Source organism: Rhodamnia argentea, chromosome 8, assembly GCF_020921035.1.
Source record: "Rhodamnia argentea isolate NSW1041297 chromosome 8, ASM2092103v1, whole genome shotgun sequence".
Classification (NCBI taxonomy): Eukaryota; Viridiplantae; Streptophyta; class Magnoliopsida; order Myrtales; family Myrtaceae; genus Rhodamnia; species Rhodamnia argentea.
Window position 1 is genome coordinate 9,847,041 of NC_063157.1, and position 14,119 is coordinate 9,861,159.

Sequence of the window (14,119 nt, forward strand, 5' to 3'; positions counted from 1 at the left end):
GTGAAAAAAAGAGAGATGGGAAGGGGTATTTATAAGTTAGAAATTAGTAAAGAAAAAGGAAAAAAAATGAAAAAGAGGTGGGGAGTGGTGGTGACCAACCGTCACCAACGGCTCTTCTGTTCTTTTTTAAATTTTTTTATCCCAATTTTTTCACAATTCGAAACCGGCACGGAACCGCCAATTCCGGGCTCGGTTCAAGGTTTAAAGAAACCTTAACCAGGCCCTTATGCCACGGGCCGGTTTCGGGTTTGACTTGGGCTGGTTCTAGGCTCAACCCGGCCCATGGCTATGACTACGTGAAACTATACTATGTGCATAGTCGATATGGAATCGAGTCCTAATACTTAGATGGAATTAATGGAACGATGTGATTGCATCAACTCGATATGTTTTAGGACTCAAATATGTTAGGATTCGATGCACAATCAAATCGAAGTAAAGCGTAGCGAGAAAGAGGAATCGATACATAAGATTTTTATCATGGTTTGCCTTTAAACTAAAGCTAGATCCAGCAGAGAATTCTACTATAATTAGCACATTGCATCTCTCGTTACATCACTCAATTACAAGCGAAAAAAGAGTATATATAGCAGTAGCTATCTATGAGCTCAAACTCAAACTATTAATAAAAAATTATGGGCACAAACTATAAAAATTCTTTGCTGTCCATGTGTTTTCCTATCGATGGGAAGTATGAACCGTACCATAACAAAATGCACTTTCGTTTTAGACAGAGAATGTTGTTCGGTAGTTGTTGCGCGTCGAAATCCTTCGACAGAGCTTTTTTGGTTATGGGTTCCGGGCCCAAAATGACTATAGCCCGAAAAGGGTTGCTGACACGAGAATCTTTTATCGAACTTAATCCGTTTGTTTTTCGAAAAGGAGTTCTAGGTCAGTTTTGGACAGAGGGTGTCAAATGCAGTAGATTAACACAAGAGGCACGTTACAAACAGACTTTCAACAACTTCGACTGCCAAATATGTGCAATAGTAGAAGTATGTAGCAAGTTTCGACACAATTCTGGAATTAAATCGACGGGATTGGGGCAATGATGTAGAACACAATGCTGGAATTCAATCAACAACCTTGGACGGGGGATTATAGGACACAATACCGGAATTGAATCGACGGTCTTGGACAAGATGGATGAAGGGTGCAACACCGGAATTGAATCGACTGTATCGAACCTAGTGAGCGGACGTCGGAATTTAATCAATGACACCTAACTCTGAATATGATACTCACCGGAATTGAATCGACGACGGGAATCTAAAAACTATAGCTAGGCTAGGCTAGGCTAAAGGCTAAGAGCTAGTTGAAAATACAAGTGTTTTGGGTTTGTTGTGTGTGTTGTTTTTTTTTGTGTTTTGCCACCGCGGGGTATTTATAGGCAGACTCTTTGGTAACCGTCAAACGGTTTCTTCCTTTGGCCTCACGCTTCATCCCTTTCCATAAGCCACGTCGATGACGGTTTCCCGATCTTTGTGCCTTTTCTTTTTACCTCGTGAAGATTATCGCCAATCTTTTAGCAACTGCTTCGATCGTGGCCCTCCTTCACGCGCCTTTCTTACTCGGGAAGGAAATGGCGCCAGAGCTTATTCTGACACGTGGTACCCTTTTGTTTGGTACGTACCTTGCCTCAGTGTTCTTTCCCGTAGCTGATTGTCGCCTCCCTTACGTGCTTATCACGAGCTTTTTTGGATTGTTTTAGGTATCAACAGTAGTATATGGAAGGTGGTTCTGTCACACTCCATTCCCTCTTACCAATCTATCTGCACTTGCCAACATGCCATTCGGTTCAGGGAAAAGAGAGAGTACTTTCCAAAAGATTCAAAGCCATAATGAGACGTGAGCACCCGTGAAGTGAGATTGTTCTTGATGATGCCAAGCATGCTGTCTCATCATGACCCTCCATTTGGCAAATTCTCTCCATTGCGATGAACAGCTGCGATGAGATCGAGTCTGGTGATGATGTGGTTGGATAGTATTTGATCCATGTTGCGTCAGATGGTGGGGTCCATCGTACGGAAGATTTGGCCTTGTATGAGACTTCCAATTAGTGATGACATAAACATGCAATGCCTGACAAAGTTAAGCCGCGATCGAGGACAAGAGGCGATCAATTTGAGTATCTTATTGATAAGAATCTAAGTTATCAATAATTCAACACAAATCGAGCTTTTCATAAGAATAAGAACAACTGGTTTTGATTCTGTTTGGTTAAGCATGTATTGTCTGGGACCTTCGCACTTTACCTAATTATGCAAATATGTCGTCTTAACTTTCTCGATATATCTAATTAAGTCATTTTTGGGAAACTAAATAGTTACACCGTCAAATATTGATGTGGCATTGCTAATGCGGTACAAAACACGCTTGTGGTGATGATATACTGCCAAATAAGTGCAACATCGAAAAACACAAGCGCATTTAGTCCCTCTCTTAGGGCCTTCGCGGCCGAGGGCGAGGCGGCCCTTGCCCGATATGGGCGAGGGTCAGCCATCCCTCACCAAAGGCCGATAAGGGTTCACCGGCCTTCGCTAGACTTGTCAAAATAGGTCCAAAACCCATTTAATAATTCACAACCATTTAAATGGGTCATAAATGAGTTATAACAAACTTGACAGATCAGCATATAAGACAACTTATTTAAAAAGTCAAAATAATTGGGTTGTAAATGGATTCATAATGGATCCATTTACAACCCATTTAAGATAACAAACTTAATGCCTATATCTTTTTTTTTTACTGTTCTTTTCACTTTTCTTTTCTTTCTTTTTACTTTTTTTTTCGCCTGAACGTGGAATCGGATGAGACCCTCTTCGCCCGCTCTGCCTCCTCTGCTGGAGACGGCAGCGGCGATGAGTAGGAGGCGCTCCGGTAGGTCGCCCTCAAGCAGCTCCCCACCTAATAGAAGGTGAACTAGCCAATGGAAAACATACGACTAGCTGCGTGAGCTCCACAGCATAGCTCGGCCAAGGCGGTTATGGCCAACTGAACTCTATGGCAGAGCTCAGTTTTAGTGCCCATGGACGTGAGAGCTCTGGCACTAAGCTCGGGCATCATCACGAAAGAAGAAGCAGAAGAAGGGAATGAAAAAAAGTTGCAGATGAAGATGAAGGATGGAGGAGGGAGCGTAATAGAGAGAGAGAGTCTTAGCAATGAAAGGGATAAAAGAGGAGACAGCGACGTGCTGCTCTTCAATTATTTTCACTTTTTTACCAAAAAAATTATTTTCACTTTGACCAAAGAAAATATTTTCACACGGAGATAACATGTGGCGATAAACCACAGGAGCAAAGCAGGTTAAATCGGGTCAAAGTTATAAAAAAAATCATATTATTAAAAGAAATAAAAATTATATTTTTCAAAATTAAAAATAATAAAAAATATAATTTTTTCAAAAATTTATAAGAAGTAATTTTTCTTAGACTGGATTAAATATAAGAGTGTTTTAGTAATGTGGGTCGGGTCGGGTATGTGTTGGGTATATGTCGGGTCGGGTTGGGTTTGGGTCAAGAAATTTGCACTACACATAAATTGATCGTAAACGGGTTAATGAGTCCATTTGGGTTGAACTGTTTATGACCCGACCAAAACTCAATCCAATCCACCCGTTTGACAGGTCTATCTTCGCCCAGTGGCCGGTAAGGATTGCTGGTGATCCTCATTGGCCAAAGTGAAAGAACAAAAAAAAATAATTAATTTTTTTATTTTATCTTTTTTTAAAAAAAATATTAAAAAAATTTAATGTCGGCTCCGGCCATATAGGAATGGTTGACATCAACGTCGGTCATTTCGAGCTAAAATTGATTGGGCGGACTAAATTGGTACCAATACAAAAATATTTAAAGACTAAATTGATCCAATTAAAAGATTTAAAATTGAATTAGTATCAATGTAATAAATGTAAGACTTTTTTTTTAAAGTTCTTTCCTTTCGTTTGCCATGGTCTCATCCCCACATTGGCAAAAGCGACATTGATTAGCAAATTGTACGGTATGACACCTGCGGCACATTTTCGAAACTTTATGGGTAACAAATGTCAAAGTTGAAGGGAGTTTGGATAAGACGATAGTATTGACAAGCTAATCATTCGTTGAGCAAATTACGTCACCCGACCTATCAAAGTCTCCTAGAAAGAAAAAAACAAAAGACATGAGGGGTATTGCAGAGCGTCAATTTTCATGAGGACCCACATGACGGCTGCTCCTTATTCTATTCTATTGGAGCCGAATTTCTTTTTATGATGCCATTAAATATTCCCCTTTTACGGGTCGGGTCGGGTCGGGTCGGGTCGGGTCGGATATTAGAGCCGCCTAATGCCTCACCTGGGCATCTTTCGCAGGGAAAAATTTACCCCATTTGAGATGGAATTCCAAGGAGCATGATCCCCGCACCTCGTGCCCGTCTCTAGCAATCACGGATGTTTACCAAAATCCAAAATTAGGTCGACCAATTATTGAGATTTATAGTTTTGTCGTCGACAGGCACCCCTTCAAGAGTTGATAAAAATCTTCTTTTCTCAAATGCGATTTGTTTGCCCAACACGAAAAAGATACGAGGTAAGACGCAAGTTACGTTGCGAAAGCTCGAATATGGTATGAATTCGACACATTTTCATCCTAATTCAATTAATTGGCATATGAAATCGGAATATGCCATTTTATGTTAATATGAATTCACGCGAGATAAATGATAAATGAAATTTACAATTTAAAAATGAAAAATTACTTTTTTTTTTAGGTTATATCTTTATCCTTGAATTGAAGCCATAGCTATTTAGTTACAAGATATCCATTTTAGGAGAGCATATACTACGAAAACGTCTCCATTAAATAAAAAATAAAAGGAAACCTTCCATTTTAATTCAAAAATTAAATAAAACAATAATAAAGATTTTTATAGAAAATGCTTCAATCAATATTGGAACAAAACGAGTTCTTTCTTATCACTTTGAATGAAAATGAATTTTTTTCGATTGAAAAAAATATAATATAAAAAAGTAAAAAAGTAAAAATATTGAATTGACTCCTTCAATTTAGACGATTAAAATGAAATAATAAATTATTGTTATTATTTCGAGCATGCCGCTATGGTGAAATCGTTAGATTCGTTGGTCTTAGGAAGCAGTGCTAAAGCATCTCGGTTCGCGTCCGAGTGACGGCATGGTATCTTCTAAAACAAATAGAATAACTCCTATAAATAAAATTAACGATAGCGATTAAACTTTTGTTTCCCAATCTCGGATTCATGTGGTGCGTCCCGCTGGAGAGACTGTCCACCTCCCCGACTTCCGTGTAAGAAGCTCCGGTGTCCACTCCACCCATTGGCCATTTCCATCTTCAATTAAAAACCAAGCCTGCGATTCTCATGGCTCGACAATGGATTCGGAGGCTCTTTTCGAATCCACAATGCAACTCTCGTCGTCCCCTTCGCTGATTGATGCCCAACACAACCGCCACCCGACAGGAATCTCGGCAGTTTCGAGTTTCTCAGCTCGTGCTCTGTCGATTCCTGCTCGCTAGCTGCAAGAAAGAGCTCGAATCTGCTTCTGGGTCGTGATTCCTTCTCCCAAAGGCGCGATCTTTTTCTCCAAGAATTCGAAAGCGAGAGGTCGTTCTTGATTCGATGCTGGCTTCTCTCGGGATGTCTCGATTTCCGTCTTTCTTGAGCATCATCCTCTGCTCTGATTGACGTCTCTTTTCTCTGTCCCGATTTGGCGCGATGGGTATGAGCAGGGTCAGGTCTTAGCACATAATCCCAAGACATTTTTTTGATGAAGTTTTTGTTTTGCAAGCTCCATTGCCCTCCTTTCGTATGCTTTTGCAAGCCCTCTTCTCACATTTACACTCCTGGGCCATTGAAATTGGAGGATGCCCCTCATGTCCCTCCACCGGTAGTCTCAGTCTCTGATGGCTCTGATCAGTTGGGTGGACAGACCGCTGAGGTCGGAGATGATGTGGCTTTAGATGAGAAGAACGGGGAAACTCATAAAGTCGTCATCAAGAGCAGCCTCAAGAAGAAGAAGGCAGGTTTGGAAGCACTCTGTGCTGAGAAGAAGCAAGTGCAATGGGTGGACTTGTCAGGGAAGGAGCTTGCTGAGGTCAGGGAGTTTGATTCTAGGTGGGTAGATTTTCTCTTTCTGCTTCCTCCTTGTTGATTGTTTCGTTTAAATGTTTTCGATTCCCTTGCATTTTATTTTCTGTTGGTTTTATTCCCGGACTACTATAGTCTGATGACATGAAATTTTATCTATTTTACCTATGGTTTGCTAATCTGATAGACATTTCGGTCCAGTGGTTGAAGAAAATTTGCGGGGAAAGTGAATGAAATGGTGACATTGAGATATGACGATTCTTCGAAAAAAAAAAAAAAAAACATATAATGATTCCGCTTTATGCTCTTTCCATGAGAATGGGCAAAGCAGCTTAGGATCACAGCCTGTGGGACAGTAAACGATTCCATATTTAGGCTCATCACTGGGCTGGAGTGTATGGGGAGATTGTTCTGAGAAGTCTTTTGTCTGGCCCGAACTGTCCCACTGGTCTCGATATTGCTCTATCACCAGAACATATCGAAACCTGTCTATCTGTGAATGCATATTGGGAACTTCTGCTCTCGTGTTAGAATTCGTTTTAGAAGCTAGCAATGTCCTTGCTTTTAGTTGTCTTTGGCGAAGCAAGAGCTGCGAAGTACGGTGATTTGGACGCCAATGGGTGGGTGTGCCTTTGTTAATAATCTACTTGATGTCAGAAAAAGAGGAGTGATTGAGTTAGTCAATCGCAAAGGAGAAAACTGCTTTTTGCCGTCTGATATTGGAGGCACAAAAATTGCACATGATTGTGAGAATATTAAGGCCAAATAGAATTCGAATCTGCTGCAAAAAGAGGCATGATTAAGAATCGAGACAGTTCAGCTTAGCACGATTATTGCTTCTCTTAGTATCACTAGTTGTCTGCTGGAAATTGAATGGACTGTGCAGGTGTACAAGATAGCTGGCCTCATGGTTGAAAAGGGATGTCTAGTGCGATATGCATCAGAAAATATAGAAACGAAATAGCGGAGAAAATCAACTCTACTCATGGACTTAGAGCATCTGTTTTGTCAACTCTTTTGATTTTGGCTAAAACCTATGAAGCTATGTGTAGATAAAATTAGCCCATCATGCTAGCATAGAAGGTGGTACGTTGGTCCAGTATACCTTAGTTTGGTAGATGCAAGCAAGATGGATACATAACACATTGTCTTCACACGAGGCATGATTGTATTTCAGGAAATTGAGATTAATTTGGTTTTGTCTTCTAAATACTGTGTGCGAGGGCGCACGTTGATTAAAAACTTGATTTGGATTATCTAATGTAACAAGATGTCTGTGCAAGAATGAGCTGGCCATTTATGGCCGCTTCCTCCTACATGTGTGTTGGAGTCCGTTTGAGATATATACGGTACAGTGTGCTATGAGTTTTTCTGATAACTCATGAGTAAGAGACTCCAGAGAATCTGAGAACCATAAGTTGGTAGACAAGAGCAAAAGCGCAACAACGTGACTAACAACATTTGTAGACTTCGAGAGTTGACTTTTCTAGGATTTCATTTACACGTGTGACTGGCTTCAATCAAAGACTGTAGCTTTATCATGTCACTGAATTTGACTTCCTCTTCAATCTCTTACCTGCTGTCAATGGAACTTGGTTGGATTTCGAGAGACTGTTGGCCCGAAAGGATGAGAATCGCGCGCATGTTGGATTTTTCAAATGGGTGTTCCACTTCTGGTTCGGATTATAAGTTTGCCTGACTCTGCTCCTTTCTTTTTCCTTGTATTGACAGTGAATTGGAAGAAGATTATGGAGGTAATAGACACAATCTCTGTGTCATTCTTTGAGACTCGTTCCGTCTCTGTTGCTTATATGAAGCAACCATTCTGATGATGGGACGCTCGTGGATCATCGTCGCCTTCAACTTTAGGAGACGTTTCTTCTTTTTGGAGTCGGTATCTAGAGATTCGTTAGCTCTCTCTCTCTCTGTATGTATGTATAGATATTGCTGCTCTGCTCTCAATGCAAGACTCATTCCTTGCTATTCAAATAAAATGGGTCAAATATTCTTTTCTTGTTCTGTTTTTATTGAACACTGGCCATCCAAATTCAGACTTTCCAACAATGGAAAATACTCCAATCATGCTCTCGTCATCAAAATAGATTCCTCAGGTTGATTCACCTTGTAACGTGTCCACATCAAACCCAAGATGGAGTTTTGTATTCAACTGAGGGGTTCTTTGTTTGAAAGAAAACTACTTTCGGGAGATTGTTTTGCGACCTTTTGATGCCTGGAAGACGGTAAATTTTCCTTTCTGATAAGAAGAAAATTACTTTTCTTAAATCACTAAATAAAAAAAAGTAACAATATTCCTTTAAAATAACTTCAATGAAAAATGTTTTCATTTATTTATCAAATTTTCGGTAAAACAAACGAATCCGAACTATTATGAAATATAAACAGAAATAACTATAGCAAAGCTATTTAGGTGGGCCACCGAGCTGGAAGAGTAAACTTAATTATCTCTGGGCCACCCAAAAAAAAAAAAAAAAAAACAAAAGGCAAGTATGAGAAATTGAGAACCCTTGTTCTTTCTCTTGTGGAATTTTCTAAATTTTGACTGGATCCACAAACATGTCAAGCTTGAAAACTGAACAAAGCAAAATCATTAATGCCCAAACAAGTGGGGAATGCATTTCTTACAGGCAAATGTCACGGCCCGGTAGATCTTTGACTGCGGAGTAGCCCGTATGGCACCTGACGAGCCGAGAACACCAAAATAGCCTTTCTTCTGTAGTTGTTCTTAAGAACAATATGGCAAATAACATCTTTGGATCGTATTGTACCACGTCCAGTTTAGCTCGAGTATTTACTTTCATTGAGCGAGATACACAGAATACTTTGACACAATAACTAGCTTCGGCCTGTCATGGCTTCATCGGAAGAGTAGCGTCGGCTCTCGATAAATTTGTGCACGGGAGGTCAATCCCGCCTTCAAAGTTTCTTAGAGTTATAATTTTTCTATCTTAGAACTCCAGGCAAACCACCCTGACACCACTCTCGCGAATCAATTTGTTGGCATTACTGATGTGAACTGATGTTATAGCCAACCTCAGAAAAATGGGTCCAAAAAAAGGCAAGGTCTTCCTTGGAAAAGTCTTCTTTGATTGGGAGTTTCTAAGGTCCACACGTCTCCATTTGGATCATAGACCACTTTGTAGCTTCACTAGCCATCAAGATCAAGTCATGATGCTTCAGCATTGCATTCTTGCAGCTCTCATATTCTTCTTCGTCCTCTTCCTTTTTTTTGATCATGAAACTCGTCAAGTTGAGAGCGCGTGCGAATCCTAGTCTCCCTCCAGGAAGCCTAGGATGGCCACTCATCGGCGAGACTCTGGAGTTCCTCCGAGCGGGACGGCTAGGAGAGCCCGAACTGTCCATCAGGGAGAGGATGGACAGGCACGACGCGAGGGTCTTCAAGACGTCCCTGCTCGGGGAGCCGATGGCCGTCTTCTGTGGGACGGCGGGGCACAAGTTCTTGTTCGGCAACGAGAACAAAGCTGTCAAGGTCTGGTGGCCGAGCACGGTGCAGAAGCTGTTCCGGTCAAGCCTGGTCAACACGGCAGGTGAGGATGCCAGGACCCTGAAGAGGATGCTCATGAACTTTTTCCATCCTGAGGCGCTCAGGAGGTACGTAGAGAGGATGGACATGATCACTGCACACCACCTTGACACGCACCGGGAAGGAAGAGACGAAGTGCGTCTCTATCCGATGCTTAAGGTCTAAGCTTTCGAATTGGCCTGTCGCATCTTCACCAACACCAATGACCCTGCTCGAATTTCGAACCTGGCCGCTCTCTTCGATGTTTTCATAAACGGAGTTGTGAATTTGCCTATAAATTTCCCCGGAACGGTGTTTCATTGTTCAACTAGGGCCGCCAATCGAATTTGGGAAGAGGTTTGGTCGATAGCTAGGGAGAGAAAATTAGCTCTATGGGAAAAAAAGGCGACGCCTGACCAAGATCTCTTGTCCTTCTTGCTCACTTTTGCTGACGCTAACGGACGGTTCTTGAGCGAGCTGGAGATCATTGACAACATACTCCTAATGCTGTTCGCGGGCCACGACACTACAAGATCTGCCATCACAATGCTCATGAAGTATCTGAGTGAATATCCCGAAGTCTACGAAAAGATTTGCACGGGTTACAAGCTTCCTTTCTTTTTGGAATTGCAATTATTGAGATCATTTTAACCTGTTGTAAGCGATGTTAAACACTGAGTCATCTTCGGTCCTTTCATGTTCAAGCAGAGCACAGAGATATAGCCGAATCCAAAGAAACGGCGCGGTTGCAGTGGGAGGATGTGCAGAAGATGATGTACTCAATGAATGTGGTCGCAGAAGTTTTGAGGCTGATGCCACCAGTGACCGGAGCGTTCCGAGAGGCCCTGGTCGATTTTACATACGTCGGTTATACCATTCCTAAAGGATGGAAGGTACTCTCGCAATCATCCTCCCGTAACTTTGTACAAGCAGTATAAAAGAATGATTTTGAAGATGACTATATGAATGTTCCCGATGGTCAGGTTGATCAACTCTATCAGATCAAATGGGCATAGAAACTTTAATTTGGAAATTTACGAGGACTACGGTTTTAACTGACTGATGCATCTTTCGTTGCATGTTTTAGCTATATTGGAGTACCTGCTCGACACATAAAGATCCAGTTCTTTACCCGAACCCTGAAAAGTTCGATGCGTTGAGATTCGAAGCATCAGGATCAACCCCTTTCTCATACATCCCATTCGGAGGGGGGCTGAGGATGTGCCTAGGGTATGAATTTGCCAGGATTCAAATGCTTATATTTCTGCACAATATGGTGACGAGGTTCAAGTGGAATTTGGCGATCCCGGATGAAGCAATTGGTTACGACCCCATGCTTTCGCCACAACAAGGGCTTCCGCTCCGTCTTCTACCACACCGACCATGAAAAAGACGCTAAGTCTATCATCTTCAACTGCTAGTGAGCCTCTAATCTAGTTAGCGAACTCCGAGGCATCTGAAATTTTATGACGCAGGTCGTCTTCTTGTGCTGATATAAAAAACTTGATCGTTTTCATATCAAGAACTTGCAGAGCTATGATCTCCAAGCTCTGTGTAACGTAGAAGATCTAGTCAGCCAGAGAAGGCTAAATAGTTATGCTCTGTCATTACATATGGTGGGAAGGATTAAACTACACACGTTTTCTCCGCCGTTTGTAGAGCTTTATGTTCTTCAAATTGATCGTTTTCCTTATGTCACAAAGCTATTTAGAGAATCTGCAGCTAAATAGCCAACAGAGAAGAAGCAAAAGGGAGAATAACAGAGGAGAAGAAGAGAGGAAGAAACACAGTGAAATTTCAATAAGGAGTTCTCTATTTCTATATTACAGAAACCCTACACCTATCGTTAAGTTGATTATAAATTATACTTGACCATAATACCAATTTGTGTTAAAAGAAATAAAACACAAAAAATAAACCCTATATCCCCCTCAAGCTGGAGCATATAGGTCACCCATGCCCATGCCCAGCTTAGAACAACCAGCAACAAAGGTAGGACAAAATAACACTTTAGTGAAGATATCGGTACAGTTTCTCTAGAGGCTACGTAAGGAGTAGCAATCAACTCCCACTTCACAGTATCATGAACAAAATGGTAGTCAACTTCTATATGCTTAGTTCGCTTATGAAAAACAGGATTCCCAACAATATAAATAGCTGCTTGATTATTGCACATCATATCAATAGGTTGATTAATAGAAAATCCAAGCTCTTGAAGAAGGGATTTCAACCACAACAATTCAGTGACTAGTATGTGCCATAGCATGATATTTAGCATTCGCATTAGATCCGGCAATGGTAGTCTACTTCTTGCTTCTCAAAGTAACCAAATTACCATCAAGAAAGGTGCAATAAACAATAGTAGACTACCGATCACATGCTGACTCGGCCCAATCAGCGGCAGAATAGCCAATCAGAGTGGAAGAACCGTTCACTTTATAAATCAGTCACTTACCAGGAGAGCATTTAAAGTATCGAAGAATTCAACAAACAGCATCCCAATGAGCTTTCTTGGGGAAAAGTACATTTTTAGTGCCAAAAATTGTGTACGGAGATTACTTTGGTGCCAAAAGTTTCAATCGAATCACTTAAGTGCCAAGTTGAAGACAAAAGGATCACTTTGGTGCATTCGGCAAAAAATTCCGGCCATTCCGTACACGTGGCATTTTTAATTAATTTTTGAATTTTTAAATGGCATTTTTTTAAAGAAAAATGAAGTCCATGTGGGCTTCCACGTGGACTTCAAAATTTTTAAAAAAATAAAAAATAAAAATAGATCTAAAAAAAAGGAAAAATTAACAAAAAATTTTAAAATGAAAACTTTTACTTAAAATAGATTGAATAAGCAAACAAATTAGAAAAAAAAATGTTAAAAAAAATATGCAGGTCAAGTGGCGAGGTTTGTTGTAACCCTTGCCGCCGCCGAGCCCCGAGGGCCACAGGCAAGAGCTTGGCGGCCCTCACCCGGATCCGGACGAGGGTCAAGGAGCTCCCCCGGATCGAGCAAGGGTCGTTGGCCCTCGCCTAGGTTTGGTCAAAGGCCTCCACCAGCGGGGGTTGGCCACTAGTGGCGGCCCTCGGCTAGACACGGGCGAGGGTCACCGGGCTCTCACCTGGGGCCGGCGGGGGTCGCCGAAGCTGCAATCTTTTTTTTTTTTTTTTGAATTTTTAGCTTTTTTTTTAATCTTAAAAAAATTCAAATTTTAAAAAATTGCCACGTGGACCTCTAGCGAGCCACATCGGCATCGTATATTAATAAAAAGTGCCACGTCGGATTTCTGGTGAAGTATATCGGAGTTGGCACTTAAGTGATCATTTTTCAAAAAATGTGGTACTAAAGTGATCTGATTAAAACTTTTGGCACTAAAGTGGTCTCCGTACACAACTTTTGACACTAAAAGTGCACTTTTCCCAACCTTCTTGGGTGACTCCATAAATTGACTCACCACATCAATATCAATGGAAATATCGGGACGTGTAATACTAAGATAAATTAGTTTCCCAACTAGATGTCGATATTGATGCTTATCTTCAATATCATCTCCATCATCAACTCCAAACTTCTAATGTGGATTCGGAGGAGTATCAACTGGCTTGGAAGCTAGTGTACCAGTTTTGCACAAAAGGTCAAGAACATACTTTCGTCGAGACAAATTAATACATTTCTTACTTCGTAGGGCTTCAATACCAAGAAAATACTTTAGAGATCCCAAGTCTTTCATTTGAAACTGCTGTTGAAGAAAAGACGACCTAAAAAATGCCGGTCACGTCACTGTTAGAGAGAATTATATCATCCACATACATAGCAAGAATGACCACCCCTGACTTCTTCTTGCGAAAAAAAATAGAATGGTCGGACTAACACCGGTGGGAATCACTGAACTGAATTTTTCAAACTATGCTCTTAGAGATTGTTTCAAGCCATAAATAGCCTTATGCAGACGATATACTTTACTATGATTCTCCCCCTAAGTAGCATACCCCGAAGGTTGCTCCATATATACTTCCTCAGAAAAATCACCATAAAGAAAAGCATTCTTCACATCCAATTCATATAATGGCCAATCAAAATTCACAGCAAGAAAAACAATAACACGAACATAATTAAGACGTGCCACAGGAGAAAATATCTCAAAATACTCCACCCCATAAGTTTGAGTAAAATCTTTAGTAATAAGCCGGGCCTTAAGACGCTCAACCGAGCCATCCGGGTTGTACTTGATAGTGTACACCCACCGACAGTTCACCACATCTTTCCCGGGAGGAAGATCAACCAAAGACCACGTTTGGCAAGACACCAGAGCATCCATTTCCACATCCATAGCTCTCTTCCACTCAAGGCGAGATAAGGCCTCAGTGGTAGAAGTAGGAATTGTGTGAGCATGTAATGATAGAGCAAAATTATGTAACGGAGAAGGAAGATGTGAGAGAGAAACATAACACTCAATAAGGTAAGCAAAAGAGGATTTTTGTGTACAA

General features: G+C 41.1%; 1 protein-coding gene and 1 pseudogene across 1 annotated transcript; both read left to right on the forward strand.

Annotated features, from left to right (window-relative positions):
- The first annotated feature begins 5,181 nt into the window (after window positions 1–5,181).
- Window positions 5,182–8,118, forward strand: LOC115736583. The gene is made up of 2 exons (XM_030668345.2): window positions 5,182–6,126; window positions 7,831–8,118. Exons 1-2 carry the CDS (start codon window positions 5,780–5,782, stop codon window positions 7,883–7,885), a joined length of 402 nt encoding a protein of 133 aa, XP_030524205.1. The 5' UTR covers window positions 5,182–5,779; the 3' UTR covers window positions 7,886–8,118.
- Window positions 8,119–9,205: 1,087 nt separating this feature from the next.
- On the forward strand, window positions 9,206–11,116 carry LOC115736581 (annotated as a pseudogene).
- Window positions 11,117–14,119: the final 3,003 nt, after the last annotated feature.

Coding starts and splice junctions, on each gene's coding strand:
- LOC115736583 (XM_030668345.2), top strand. CDS start 5,780: ATGAAGTTTTTGTTTTGCAAGCTCCATTGCCCTCCTTTCGTATGCTTT. Junction 6,127..7,830: donor GTCAGGGAGTTTGATTCTAG/GTGGGTAGATTT, acceptor TTGTATTGACAG/TGAATTGGAAGAAGATTATG.